This window comes from Platalea leucorodia (assembly GCF_965183815.1).
Source record: "Platalea leucorodia genome assembly, chromosome: 4".
Taxonomy (NCBI): Eukaryota; Metazoa; Chordata; class Aves; order Pelecaniformes; family Threskiornithidae; genus Platalea; species Platalea leucorodia.
The window spans coordinates 23,615,262-23,630,269 of record NC_138826.1 but is presented as its reverse complement, the minus strand read 5'-3'; the positions used below and the strand labels follow the sequence as shown (position 1 = coordinate 23,630,269).

At 43.2% G+C, this 15,008-nt stretch overlaps 1 protein-coding gene across 1 annotated transcript in view; it reads left to right on the top strand.

Moving 5' to 3' along the window:
* SORBS1 (sorbin and SH3 domain containing 1) overlaps nucleotides 1-15,008 on the top strand; it is an 80,613-nt gene that overhangs the window by 43,894 nt on the left and 21,711 nt on the right. The window contains exons 17-23 of the mRNA XM_082310113.1: nucleotides 2,070-2,153; nucleotides 5,578-5,592; nucleotides 6,092-6,157; nucleotides 6,733-6,834; nucleotides 8,173-8,222; nucleotides 11,107-11,282; nucleotides 12,878-14,398. Coding sequence (XP_082166239.1) covers nucleotides 2,070-2,153; nucleotides 5,578-5,592; nucleotides 6,092-6,157; nucleotides 6,733-6,834; nucleotides 8,173-8,222; nucleotides 11,107-11,282; nucleotides 12,878-14,398 — 2,014 coding nt within the window. The remainder of the gene's footprint in view (nucleotides 1-2,069; nucleotides 2,154-5,577; nucleotides 5,593-6,091; nucleotides 6,158-6,732; nucleotides 6,835-8,172; nucleotides 8,223-11,106; nucleotides 11,283-12,877; nucleotides 14,399-15,008) is intronic.

Below are 15,008 nucleotides of genomic sequence, written 5' to 3'. Positions count from 1 at the left end.
CCATCACTTTTTGAAGATCCTGCAACCAACTTCTTTTCACACCCATGTCCCTTCATTGACTTCAACAAAGTTGCTCCTGATAGGAGTGTGATGCTAGTGCTTATTGAAATGGGCGATGGATGACTCTTGATGCTACTGGGCATTGGCTCAGCCTATTAGAGAAGTGCCAGTGAGGAGTGATTTGAACACAGTATGACATCTCCGTTCCTGCAGTCCATCCTGGAGCAAGATTTCTGCTGACTTAAGTGGCAATTTTGTCTCACGGTAAACAGCCAAGATTAAACTTTGTGGCAAAAGACCTGCTTCATCTGTGTACTTAAGCCTTTGCAAAAGGTCTGTCATCACCAGTGGCACTGTTTACATGTTCAGACTTCATCAGGTACTTAATTGAGCTGTTGAATCGGAGTCTAAAAGCCACAAGCAGGACCATCATCAGTGTAATTGAGAAAAATTGTACAGAGCTCATCAAAAACAAGAAGAATGAGGTAGCTGTGTTCCTTCCAATGTTATTTTTTGAGCTTTAATTTCAAGCTATAGATCACAGAAGAAAGAAGGTCTTGAAATAGTGGCTTTGTTGTCTCCATCAGTCTCATTAAATACAACAGTAATACAGTGGTTAGCGACTAGACCTTTCAAGGAGGCTGCAGGAGATTTGTGGACATCTCCTGGTAATCACACCCAGAGCTGTGACTATCAAAATCACAATTCAAAACCATTTCAGAGCAATGAAGAGCCTCCTGTTGATGTCAGTGGGCTTTTTTTTAATGTAGTTACATAACAAGATGAGTACTTTTATTGGAGTACAGTAACGACAAAAATGGAGGCATTGCTTCTGTTTTGCCTTTAAGGAATAGCCAAATCTTCCTCCAGGCCATTGGAGATCAAACATGATGTAACCATTTATCTTTCAGATTGAAGCATTGCCCCTCTTTCAGCATCAATCCTGGGCTCTTGTCCTAGAGCTTTTTTTGTGATGCCTAATGGCTGTGGCAGAGTCTGGGACACCTAGCAAAGCCCAGCACTGTTGGGAGTTCCCCTCTGCCTCAGTAACCCCCTCACAGGACGATTTGCATCAGGACACTTTGTGTTGGCCTTCTGTGCATCTGTGTGGCTCATCGCTTGTTGTGATGGAGCACTTGAGATCACACTGGCATATCAGACATAATGTATTTCTGTTTTTAATGCACTGAGATCCATTATGTCTAAGACTAGGTACACGAAAATGTAAGAGTTAGCTAGATATCTTTTGAGGAGTGACACCTCATATCCCTCAGCAGTGGACTTTATTCTCTTATCTCACCAGTAGTGTTTTTAAACAGCTACAACTATTTCAACTTTTTTTTGTTTCATTAAAACAGATTGTATGAACAAAAGGGAATTTCCTTTTCAACTGTACTGTTTTCTGTCCTGTCTGATTTTCCTTTGTTGTGGTTTTGTCTGATTCTCTAACATTTATTTGTGAAGAAACAAGTAATATTGTCTCTCTATCCATCTCTTCAGAGATTTTTCAGGGATGTGCTCTCTCTGACTTGTGTCTGCTTTGATTTAGAAAACCACCTTTCACTCTGTTTGCAGTGTATAGAACAGGGTTTCTCACATATTCATGTGCTGTTAAAGATGCAGTATTTGATTCAGGTCTCACTGAATCTCTCTTTTTTTAAACAAATGAAGATTAAAAATCTGTTTTAAAGTACGTGCAGCTTTGGACTTGATGGAAGTGTCTGACAGTAGGACTGAGGGACTGGTGACTCCTAGCTCTTCCATTGAGTCTCCCTGTGACTCTGAGCAAGCTGCATAATCTCTCTCTGTGTGGGTCTCCTGATCTGTAAAATGCGATTCATTCATATTCATGTTGCTCACAATGATGCCATTAGGCTTAACTGATGTTTGCAAAGCAGTTCATGGCCCTTGTGAGAGAGGTGCTATAGAAATTCCAAATTATAAGGCTAAATATCTACATTTTAGAATGGAAACCATGGGATCTGCATCTCTAACAGTCCCTTTTCGTGTATTCTTTGCATAATGTTATCCTTCTCTTTCTTCCATTCCCCTATCACCAACTCCTTTAGACTCGGGAAATAAGCCCAGAAGAGATAGATTTAAAGAATGAACCTTGGTATAAATTCTTTTCGGAATTGGAGTTTGGGAAACCGGTAAGTTTGATAGTTGCGATGACCAATGAAGTCAACCTGCCCTTTTTTTTTTTTTTTTTTTTTTTTTTTTTTTTTAAATGATTGTCACATCTCTTTGCTAGGCCCTAAACCTGGAACAGTTGCCTTATTCATTTAAAAATGTGATTGTTCGTAATATCATCCCGCTACTGATGTAAAGCAGCTGTTCTGTGACCACTTTTAAGTATTTTGAAACCATTTACAAACACTCCCCACCTTCCAGCCGTATGTATCAACAAGGCAATTTTTTTTTTTCACACATCATAGTTCAAACTGCATTTTTGTTGTTAACATTAGAAGTAATGCCCTGTTCTCATGATTGAAAGTCCTTATTCAAAGCCTTTATTCTCCCTCTGCCTAACAAGATCTAGGATGGCTGATAGGTAGCTTTAAGTCAAGGAGAATCATTCATTTATTCCTGGCCTTGGCTTGTAAACTGTAGGTCAGTAATTTCCAGCTATACATAAACAGATCATGACCCTGTTTCCTGCTCATTTCCTTATACATGTAGCTGTCCACTGCCTAAATAGAGTGCATCAGTCTGTGTTGAATAGCCCTTGCCATTCCCTGAAACCAAAGAAGTCTGAGAACAGCATGCTTTCTTTTCAAATGGAGCTGTGTTGCTATGTGTAGGGGAAAAAAAAAAAAGCCTTGATTTCCCACTCTGGAAAAAGATGAAGGAAAGCTTAATTATTCCATAGGACAAAGGACATTTTGATGGAGGGAATACATCAGTGGTCATGGCTACTGGAAAAAATGTGACTTTAAAGCATTTTATGGCCTGGTTCTTACTGATTAAACACTACTGACTTCATTATTGAATACTGTTTGATAAGCTACTCTTACTGCACCAGAGGGTCAGTATCAACCTCTTGCATCTATTCAGGTATAGTGGTTGTTTCTCCTTTCTCCTTGAGGTCAGCTGTCAAATGCCCATGCACACCATTTTTGAGTGCTGCTGAGATTTCCCTGCATGTACAACAAAACAGAAATACATCTTAAGGTTCAGTACTGGCTTCAAAAGCAACTGCACATAGACATCAGAGAGCAGGTTTTCTTTAAATCTGGTCTTTGTTCTCCCAGAGGCAACAGAATTCCTCTGCACAGAATGTAGCTGCGTGAGGTTGGGTGCCCAGTCTGACCATATCATAGAAATAGTGTAGTTTTTGCTGAAAACCAAACATGTACAGTGGCTGGGTAGTCCATTCTGTCATAGAAAACTATGTTTTATAGCTATGGACCTTCCTTCCTAAGCTAAAGAAGGAGCTGAGACCCCCCTAACTTTTAGGCAGTAGAAGTCAGGTAAATCCCACCTCACTGAGGCTTTTAAGTGATGTCAGCCTAAGGAACCCTTCACAAGTTGTCATGGTTTAAGATTTCCACAAAGCAAGAAGAAACCTGCTTCTCTTTTCTACTGTGTAATTAATAGCCATATGCTTTTGCAATGAATGAAGGTTTGTCATCTCTATGATCCTTCGAGTTAGTGTAAATTAATGGAAAACGTGTCAGAGAAAGGAGAACATTTATGCCCTTGGGCCTTTCTAGAAGTGAGGGTATATCTGTTCCTTAGAAGTGTGTGTTTGTGCTTTTAGTTATGCAGCCTTGGCCTTACTTAGAAGAGGGCATTTCAGGCTACAGCAGCAATCCATCTCCCGTTCAGCAGAGCATCTTTCTGGTGACAAGTTCCCCACCTTGCTCAGGGCACTGTTGTCAAGGGCTGCTTTCTTACAGCTTGTGTTGAAATGATATCCCATGTCAACTTACTCTAGCTCCAAAGCCATGCAACTATGCTCCCTGATCAACTACGCCAACCCATGAATGTGCTACTATGTACGTAGCGCTTTGGCATTACATCAGGCACTTGAGTTGAGGATGTCATTTCAGACTTTTACAGCTACCTGCTCTGGAACATGACAGAAATTCAGCAAAGCTCCGCCTGACCTTCGTCACCTGAGCCAAAAGAGCATGGTTTATGTAGCTTTGCTTACTCAGGTCACAACAGGACCAGATTTTTGTGACCAGCTAGTGGCTAAGTCCCATACCTAATCAGAGCATTTTAATGGATGTTTACCAGCACCTGGGATTTTCAAAGATTCTCTGTTTGTCCCAGCTTTTTTTTCCAATGCTGGAGATAATGTGTACTTATACAGGATGGTGTCCACTGGCTTTCTGACTTTATTTGCAGCTATATGACATGGGCAGGAAAATCCTTGATAAAAGGGAGCACAGGATTCTTGTTGAGCCTGTGGGTGTTGCTCTCCAAACATATCAGAATGACCAGGATGGGGCTTTCCCCATTGAGGAAAGCACATGCGCTTCCTAAGGCAGCTGAAGTGACACTTTGCTGGACCAGCATCCCAGATGCATTTCTAGGCCGGTCCGTGGACAGGCACGTGCCCTGCAGACAGGTAGACCAGTCTCTGCAGCATGGATGTTTTTTCAGTGTGCTGCTGAGACTGAATCCCCACGCAGTCTGTCCTTCCTTCCTCCTGACCTGTAGCTCCGCAGCTCCATGGAGCCCATCCACAAAACTTGACATTCGGTCAGTCTAGAGCTCAGTTGTCTTCCATTGTGATTGCGGGCTCACACACACGGGCACTTTCTCCCAGCCGTTCCTGAGACAGCACTAAGTAATCTCTTTGCTATAAATGGAGAAGCAGGGGGACTGGAAAAAGGGGTGCATGTCCTGCTTTCTCACCTCCTTGCCTCCAGTTCCTCCCTTCAAATCTCAAAACTAACTCTTTGCAGCACCATCTGCCTACCTGCAGCTGCTGATCTGATGGATAAGAAATAGGTATTTACAGTGTTTGCAATCCACATAGTGGCTGTCCAAATGTAGAAGTGGGCTGGATTCAAACTACCGATTCAGGCAGTCTAGAAACCAGAAGGAATTTGCACCAAGACCCAAGTGCTGTAGCTCAGTCTCGCCTTTGATAAACTGACACTAGGAGATCCCCTGTCAGTGACTCAGAGACAATCTAGTCACAGAAGTCAGTATGGACACGTAGGATGATGCTAAGCTTGCCAACCAACAGAGGTTATTTTTGTTTGGAAACAGCAAATGTATTCTGATTTCACAAAGTAAGAACAAAGTCTCCTTGAGCATATCAGTGAGAGGTGCATATCTGGTGAAATGAGGATATTAGCGTGGCATTATTTGGATAGGAGTGTCAGGACAAACGTCTTTCAATAATCCTCCTGGATATTTACATGTGCATCCAAACAGGAAAATCCTATTTTGAAATTGGTGCCTTCACCTATAGGATGAATTTTAAATAACTAGTTCCCAAACTTCCATGTTTCCCACTCTCTCCACCAACCCCTCCCACAAACAAACCCCCAAACCAGTGAAATAATAACAACTCTGCATTCTCATTGCCCCACAATGCCACCACTGGAAATTCAGCCATTTGTTCACATGGTATGTATTCATAGTCTGACGGGGGTGGGAAAGATTCTCCCTTTTCTTTATCAAAGGCCCTTGTTTTACCCTTTCCTTTTGAAAAGAAGAATGAGCAAAACAAATGCTTTTTATGACTGTGTGGTTTTTTTCCCCGTGTTGCTTTGTTTTTGTGTTAAGAATGCTTTAACCACCAGCTGTGGGCTCCCTCTAGAGAGTCCAAAATCCCTTAGAGCACCTTGCAAAAATAGAAATTTCCTCAAACACTACTGAAAACAGCCCCTCCCAGACTGCATGTATGCTCCCTTTTGCCTCTCATGATCTCTTGATATTTGTGCTATAGCAGATTTATCCCTCTTTCAATCTCTCTCTGTTGTGGTTTTTTTTTTTTTTAATTTCTTTTCAGTGTTGATGCAAATCCCCTATTGTATTCCCCCTCTGTTCTAATCCAGTTTCCATATTCTCTGTGATGTCTTTCCTTATCTTCATTTCCTCATTTCCTTCCTCTGCTTTCCATCAGCCTCCAAAAAAGATTTGGGATTATACTCCTGGAGATTGCTCTATCCTTACTAGAGAGGATAGAAAGGTAATTGTGTCTCACATACGTTGTACTACAGCATCTAGCGCGTATGTATGTGTGTATGTGGTTTTCTTTTTCGTTTTTTTTTTTGGTAGCATTGCTTGGGTTTTGTGTGCTTGTGAGTGATTTTTTTAATTGGGTTTGAGCTCATTAGCCTAACAATTAAGTAGCTAGTAAATTGATTTAATAAGCAATTCTTAAAATATAATCAGCCATAATTTAGAGTGGTGGTTTTGCTATCTTGACTTGCAATGATAATTATACTAACAGCATATTGCATATTGTTACAGTATCTTTTTTTTTTTTTACAGGTGGGTTTTATAACTTTATGGTTTGTAGAATTAGATTCTAGCAGGCCTGTGCATCTCTTAATTTTGACTGTTAAATGCCTAAAACTATTTCCTCTGTAATGATTGAAACGTGATTAATTACTAGTGAATTTCTGTGTATTGTCCATACCATCTTTGTCTTTTTTCAATTAAAAAGGCTCGCCTTTTTTTATTTTTTCAAAATTAACATTCCTTTGGTTTCCCCTAACCCTAAGCATTATTTTCCCATTCTTCTTCTCCTTCTTTAACCAGACTGATCTAGAAAAAGACCTCTACCTCTACCAGACTGAGTTAGAGGCAGATTTAGAAAAAATGGAGAAGCTTTATAAAGCGCCACATAAAAAGCCACAGAAGGTATTTCCTATTCTTTTCATGCTGCCAATCCCTGTTTCCAAACTCTCTGCTCTAATCTATTCACTGCTGGATGATTATTAAATGAGGTTGGGATAAATAATGGTTCTGACCATTCTGACTGCATGGCTTGCTGTGTCGCTGTCAGAAATAATAGAACGTGATGCTGAGAATCCGGCTTGAAATCCATTTCAGATACAGTGATTTCCTCTCTCCCCCTGTTCCCTTTCAGCTGCCCCCCACCCCCACCCCCGTCCTCCTTTAGGGTTTTGAGTTCAGTGTCTGCAAAATACCCCTCTCTATTTTTCACATGAATAGGCAGCAGCAATCAGCTTAAAATTCTTGGTTGGGTCACGTCATCATCTCGTGCCTTTCAAGCGTGTTGCCATCTACGCTCCCCTCATACAAGCCCTGCTCTCTGCTAGGAGCTCACGCCTACCCAAGATTTGGATATTCCCAAGAGATTTTACACAATTTTCCTCACGCTGCACCTTGCCATGGCCTTCTAGGGCAGGTCAGCTGCTGCTGCTGTTTTGAGGGTCTGCAGGACTCGAATCATGAAATGATAGATTAATTTGGTAACATGCCATTTTTTCTATTTTTTTCTGTTGTTGATTTTTTTTTTTTGAAGCTGCGGCATTTCACCAGGACTTGAAAAAGCTGCTTTTTCAAACCCAAGATTTGCTTTTTCTTCCTACGTGGGAATCCTCAGATAGATGAGGGGACGCCAAATAGAGCATTTCTTCTAGAATTGCCTTTAATTTTTTAAATAATGTGCCTAGGAAGTGTTAGGTGGATTTAAAGCAAACGGATAAGAACTAGCTTTTGCTATTGAACCTGTGCAGCTGGCATTGCTTCTCTTAAGTAAGGAAACGGAACTGAAATGTTGCTTTTCTTGTTAGTGCTTTGATATTTTTTGAACGCTGAGGAATGTATTGTGCTGCAGAAATGTAATATACCTTTAAAGCAAAGGCGGGCAGTGACGGGTTGGGGGAAAAGCTTGGGGAAATAATTATGAGCATGTGTCTCCTGGTCATGGCCCAGCTGGTTATCTCTTCTTGCTTTTGGCTTTATTCACAAAGACTCATTTGCAGACAAAAGAATAGGCGCTGCAAAAAGGCATCGGCTGTGCTAAAAACCTGTCACTGCCCTGAAGGAACTCAGGAAAATTGTCGCTTTTCTGCAAAGACATTGACAGCTTAAATTGCATTTAGACTTAAACCTCAATGTCTCCTAAAAGCTAATATTCAAGCAATAGATGGAAAATTACTTAAGCAAGCCTTTTTCTTTCTCGTCACATGTAAGTGTGTATCAGTGACTCCTTTGTTTGGACTTTTGCAGAATACAGCAGGTGTTACTCCTCTGGAAACTTCCACAGACCATTCTTCCTAGTAAGTTTTCCAATTGCTTTTCGATGTCTCTTTTACAATTGGAGGGCATGTAGGACAGGGTTTAGGGCATTGGAAGTGGGTTGGCTTTATTTTTTGGTGATGGATATAGACAAATGCATGTACCATGAGAATTATACACATGCTTTAGATGAGTCCAGGTACAATATCTGCTCTTTGATCTTGAATTAATTTTGAAGTGATTACATGAGTGATTGCATTGTCTAGGTAAGAACTGCAGATTGTGCTACGCAGTGACTTAAAAAAAAAGAAAGAACAGACCTTTAACTCCATCTTGATGAAGTTTGCAAATTGACTGTAACTTCATGCAAGTAACTTTATTGTGTGGAATAAATGAAGTTTGTTTCTGTTGCACATGTATGATATATTGGCTTCCGTTAGATATTCCCAGTTACGAGTACCAGATCAAAAGGATGCTGTTGATGGAAGGCAATAATTTTCCAGCTTCTAGGAAGGGAACAGTGGTAGCAGTAACGATATTTCTCAAAGATCTTATGTGGCACTGCTTTTCTGGAGGAATACGTGATAAACAGTGTACTCTGTCTAAATGAGTTGTACATGGAGCTGGTTTGTTTTAAAAGAGGAACACACACACAAAAAAAAAAATCCAGAGCAAGATGGTGAGCTGTACTGAGTTACTTGAGCCGTGGAGCCAGCTCCTATTGCAAACCTGCTGCTGCTTGTAATTGGACTGAGTGCTTAATGTTGTCCACAGGGACAGTGATCCCCTCTGTGTGGATGGTTTGTTAGGAAAGGCATGTTGTTCTCCAGATGCCCATTAATACCACATGTGTTCACCACCCCTCTGGGTCTGCCTTAGAGGTGTCCTGTACTTCTTTCAACTCAGTTCCCTTCTGCCTGAGAGAGCAATAAAATAAATGGAAATCTCAGAGATTAGCATAAAAGAATAGCTTATATTTGCCAAAGACTGGTAAGGTTTCTGCCCACAGCAGCACTGTCTGTGCCCTTTCTGACACCACCCAAAGCATGTAGGAGTGCCAGCATCTGAGCCAGTGGAGGGGAAGCAACCTGGGTAGGCTGGGAATGGGACACAACAGTGAGGCCCAGTGGAGTCATACATTCTTCCCTGCCCTGCCTTTACAGAGCAGGGAGAAAAGTTACCTGGAGTTTATTGTCTTTTTTGCAGTGTTGCTCCTCCCTCTGTTCACCTGATTCTGATCTTGCAGACTGCCTTGGCCCCCACAGTACTGCTTGCTGGCCCTAATGAGAGAGCAACTGGTAGAGACTCTGCCAAATGCCTCCTCTCTCCCCCCAGGTGTATTCCCAAAGGAGGATCATTTTAACCCTTTGGTTTTTAACAACTAGGCTAAAATGCTTTTACCTCCCAGGTGAGGAACCTCAAGGCAGTCATTATTCCCTGCAGCAACTGGCAGGGCTTCCTTGGGAACCTGACAAAGAGAGACACTGGGATAACCCCCAGAAGACACACAGCTCTGTAGCTGTGGTTCTGTTTGAACATTGCCTAGGTTGAAAAAGTGACCATGTTCCCTATCTCTTTTGTGGTGCTTTTCATGAGCTTTTACTCCAGAAAGTAATTTATGGGACCACATATGACCTAGTTTTCCTTGTCCGGAAACTAAAATCTTCTTTGTGATCCAGACATTGTGTAATTCCACCTCCATAGACAGTCCTCTGATGTTTTTGAAAGCTTTCTCTTTACCCCGTAAGTACAGTGTCTATCCAAAATAAAGAGATGCATGTACAGATTTATCCACAACAAGCAGGCGTAACCACAAGCATTTCCACACCCACATAAATTTGAATCAATCCTGGACATCAGGATGTAAACCAGCTTTCAAAATGTTTCCATGAATTTGCAAATGCACTATTTTTTTATTTTTTCAAACTTTCCAGGAGTCATGCTTTGGCCCCAGAATAGCTTTGTGTGAGACTGCATCTTATTCTGAAGAGCCTGGTTGAGCACAAGAACTGATATCAGATGAGCTTAGCTTTTAGGAGAACATTGTCTGCCTGATTGCTCAGCAAGTCTTTTGTACCTGGAAAGGCCTTTTATGCCATGGCATTGTCAGTTATTTTTTTAGAGAGAAAACAGTGAAATCTAGAAATCAGATGTGGAGGCATACTTGTGCTTAGATTCATGACTGAAGAAAGGGATTTGTAATAAATGTCCAGTTTTTAAAGGCCTGAGAAATTAAAATTGTATGCATTTTAACAGCATTTTATTTATATATCTGCATGGTAGACCTCAAGTCCAGGATTTTTTATGCCCTGTAGTGGAAGCCTGAGGCAAAGCTGAGCAGAACTGTGCACACCTGGGAACGTCTTTGGCATTTAAAACAGTAGTGTCTATAGCCCTGTACCATTACTTCTCTGCATGGTCCCTCACTGATGGGCTTGAGAAATTGCTCTGGGAGTCTTGAACTACAGTGTTAACTGGGAGGCTGGACTGGTTGAGATGAACTCCTGAGCAGCTGTGCTTTGTAACCAGAGGACAGATGTGGCTAGTGTTTAAGGAGAGATGACTGAGAGCTGGAAGATATTTGTGCTACTTCCAGCTAGCCACTGAACTTCTTTGTGTCTGCAAAGAAATCATGCATCTGCTCTGTGACTCTGTTGCCTCATCTGTAAAATAAAGGAGGAGTGCTTTCCTGCCACCTGTTTTCTGGGGGGCTGAGCTGGGAGAGTTCCCTCAGGTGGGGAATGCTATGGTAGTGCCGAACCTAGAACATTATCTCAATGTATTCATAACTTCTTCATTCAGCACCCGTTCTTCATACACAGGCTATTCTGTGTTCACAAGTGTGGTTTTCTCTTACTTTGCATGAAGCTCTCAGCAAACAGAAGTGACCCACTGGTGTCTCTTCCCCTTTTTTGTGTTTTCCAGCTCCACATATTCACCCAACTACCATGCAGTGAAGAGGGAGTCAGAACCAGCACTGGGGGACCCTGCTGGCTTGGAGAATGAAAGGCAGATTTACAAGAGTGTGCTGGAAGGTGGAGATATCCCCTTCCAGGGGCTGAGTGGTCTCAAGCGACCTTCTAGCTCTGCTTCCACAAAAGGTAGGTGGTCAGGGCACTAACCTCTTCTCCATTCTGCAGAGTGTCAAAAGCCAGGTGATATGGGGCAAACTGCTGCAGGGTTTAGAGTCTTATTCAAGCCAGTTGAGGTTTCCTCTGTACTTCCTCTTTGCCATCCTCTGTTTTCCCTCCTTTTTTTTCTCTCAGCCCACACTGGCCAATATTTTTCATGACCCCTTAATCTGATCCAGGTTCCCCTTGCCAATAGGGACCAGCTCCCTCCATCTAGCACCTCAGCCACACCCCACACCCTCATGTTCTTCCTCGAGGCTGCTCAGGCTGGCCTTGCTATCTATCTGCTCCCACTGCCTTGCCATGCTAGAGCCCTTCCTTGCCTTTTCTGCTCTTCCTGCTGTGGTATCTCAGCAGGCCACACCATCTCTGCTGGCCCGGCTACCCTGATGTAGCTGGCGCCGTGCGCTCCACAGCCTCCTGCCTGCGAGGGGCCTGCAGAGAATGCACAGGACACTGTGAACCAGCAATGCCCTGCGGGCTCCGAGAAAGTGAGGCAGCAGAGACGGCTGCATCTCCTCCCCTTTCCTCCCCGCATCATGGGCTCTCTAGAAGATTAGGACAAGGAAGAGCCTGACTCCCATCAGGGAGCTGTACTGGGGAATGTATCTCTGAGCCAACTTCAACCTAAAAATGGCTTGAGATGGGGAGAGGACTGGGGAAGGAATGTGTTCGGTTTCTGAACTGCTCTCCCTAAAAATAGTACATCACACCAAAAAGTTCTCTCTCTGTCTCTGTCTTCCAGCTGCTTTCCAGCATTATGTCAGGCCTGTAGGGCAGGGAGTCAAACTGGATCTGGACAAAAAAATCTGTTCAAACAGTTATTGTTCCCCAAACTGCAATTGAACCCAAATGGTTATTTTGACATTTGAGTTTGAACTCAAATCGGAAACAGACCTAAAAACTACAGTCTAAGCTGAACCCAGACTGGATCTGACTTTAAAAAACAATAATGTCCTGATCTGACTCCTTGATTTTTAAAGCAAACATGGCCAACCACATTGTCTGAAGGACACTCAGCTTATTCCTAGTATGGGGAATCTCTAAGCAGGCAGCTCTTGGGCAAGGCCAGCTGATGTGGCCTGCTTGTGCTACCACAGTCAGCCACTGATTGTCTTCTCCCTCCCAGGAATAAACTGTTTGGCAAGCAGTGTGGTGAGACGATAGCAGGTGTGATTACAGGCTTGGTATTAAGCCATATTTGTAATGTTAGTGCCTCTGCATTCTTGCTGACACCCTGATGCTGCCCAGAGTTCAGCTACCCTTTTCCATAGTGCTGCAGCTTCCCTGGAAGCTGATGATGCATAGCACTTTTTAGGAGGGTACCTTCAAAGTGCTCTAGATCTGCTTCTGGCCAAGCCTCTCATTTTAGAGATACTAGCAGCACTTCACCTGCTCCTGTAAGCGCGGCTTGTTGTGCAGTTTCTTCCTGCTTTTCTTTTTTTGGAACTGTGTTTCTTTAAAGTGCATTTTATGAAATCCAAGCATGTTCTTTCTCCTTTCTCAATAGCTTTCTAGCACTTAAGCTAACAGGTTGTATTTATTTTATTCTGCATGCTTACCAGTGGATCGTAAAGGTGGGAATGCTCATATGACCGCACCCTCTTCAGTTAATAGCCGAACCTTTAACGCTAGTTATACCGGTATGTTAGGTCACGCATGTAAACATAAGAAGCCCTTATCAGCTGCAAAAGCCTGCATTACTGAAATCCTCCCTTCTAAATTCAAACCCAAACTAGCAGCTCCAGCTGCTCTTGTGCAGGACAAGAAGGGTATCTTGCTGTCTCATGAGAAAGCTCAAAGCTGCGAAAACCTTCGTAGCTCCATTGCCTTGTTCGATAATAAAAAAGCTTTCATGGTAGACATAGGGGAAAGCATAGAAAACATGTTGATGAAGTCGAAGCAGGAGTATGCCATCAAGTCCGGCAGTACCATGAGCCTGCAGGAGTATGGCACCAACTCTAGGAAAGGCTACCTGTTCCCTACCTCCAGGAAGAGTGGGATGGAGTTTACAATGCTGTATAAAGACATGCATCAGATCAACCGGTCCAGGATCCATTTGGGCACAGTCTCCTCCTGCAGCGTCAGGGATATTGCATCTCAGTTTGAGAATGAAGCAATGGACAGGATGGAGCACAACCTTAGTCGAGAGGATTCAGAGCAGATCCCCAAACACACCGTTTCCTCCCGTATCAGTGCCTTTGAGCAGCTGATCCAGAGATCTCGATCAATGCCCTCGCTTGACTTTTCCACTGGACAAACCAAATTCACTGCTTCTCTGCAGTCTAAAACTTGTCTGAGTTCTGCCTACTCTGCAGAGTTTCTTCTGGATTTGCCAAAAGCACACCAAGAAGAGAAGGATGCTGCCAGCTTGGCAGATAAATCCTCCCACTCCTGCAGTAATGTGGAGGACACTGCTTCGGATGTCAGTGATGCCATCCCTATGGACACACTTTCAGCTTGCACGGATGAGATAGATCTCCTCTCAAATGCATCCAATGACAGCGGCAGCAGCAGCAGCAACCTCAATGGGCCTCAGAAGCATAAAATCAACAGATGCAAAGGCGCATGCCCAGCTTCCTACACCAGGTTCACTACCATCCGAAGGCATGAGCAGCAGCAGGCCTCCAGGAACCCTGATTGCAAAGGGGACATCTATGGGGACAGACACATGCTCCCCAGAAACGTCTACCTAATGAGCCCGCTTCCCTTCCGATTGAAAAAGCCCTTCCAACACAAATCCTGCAGGACTCCACCCCCTGACTGCCCAGGAAGCCTGGCAGTGCCCAGCCCTGAGAACCCAGATGATCCCATACAGCTCCAGGGGAGCATAGGAGACAAGAGTCACCACTCCCAGCACCAACTGTGCTCCAGAAGCAGGCCTCTAGCCCCCAGGCGCCTGTCTTCCTTTGACATTGTGGAGAGGCTTAGCTACTTCCCCACCATGGGATCTAGCCGAGATAGCTTCATGGGCCGGGCTGGCACTCCTGACTCCTTAAACAATGGGAACCCTGTTCCATATGCTCTCTGTCACAGCCTGGACACAAACAACAACCCGCAAAGTGAACTTGGGACGTACCTAGGAGGTGGCTTTTTGTGTTCTTTACCAGTGTCCCTTCATCTGTCTTCTTGCTTTCCTTTCTCCTCCACTTTTCTTCCACAACCCTTGCATTTTTACTCCCTGCCTTTGCATCCCCTGACTCTCTCTTTTTTTTTCCCCCTAGTGTGTCTAACGTCCTTTGCGTGTCTTGCTGAGCATTTTTGTTCAGGACTTGTTAACAGCTGCACTTCTGAGAAACGATTTCCGCTGCCTTTCTAATCACATCGGGTTCAGTTTCTCTCTCAAGCAACTCCAGGGATGCAAGAATCTCAACATGAGATCTATCTAGTCCTATATCATTTGCACACATGGGAATATAAAACAAACCCAGACGATTTGCTTTAAGGAGCAGTTTCTCAAGGTCTAGTTGTGTGTGTGCGTGCGTGTGTGTGTATTAAACTTTTCTCAACAGTAAAATGCCAAATCATACTTTGATGGCAGCGAATCTTTTCTTCACAAAGTCCTTCTATGTCTTTACTCTTTCCTGTACTGTTATTTTCTCCTTGTTTTTGGATCTTTGTTCACAAGTACAGCCCAAAAGGGAAAAAAATTTAAATGGATAAATTATCAATATCTAATTGGCAATGTGGTCAATG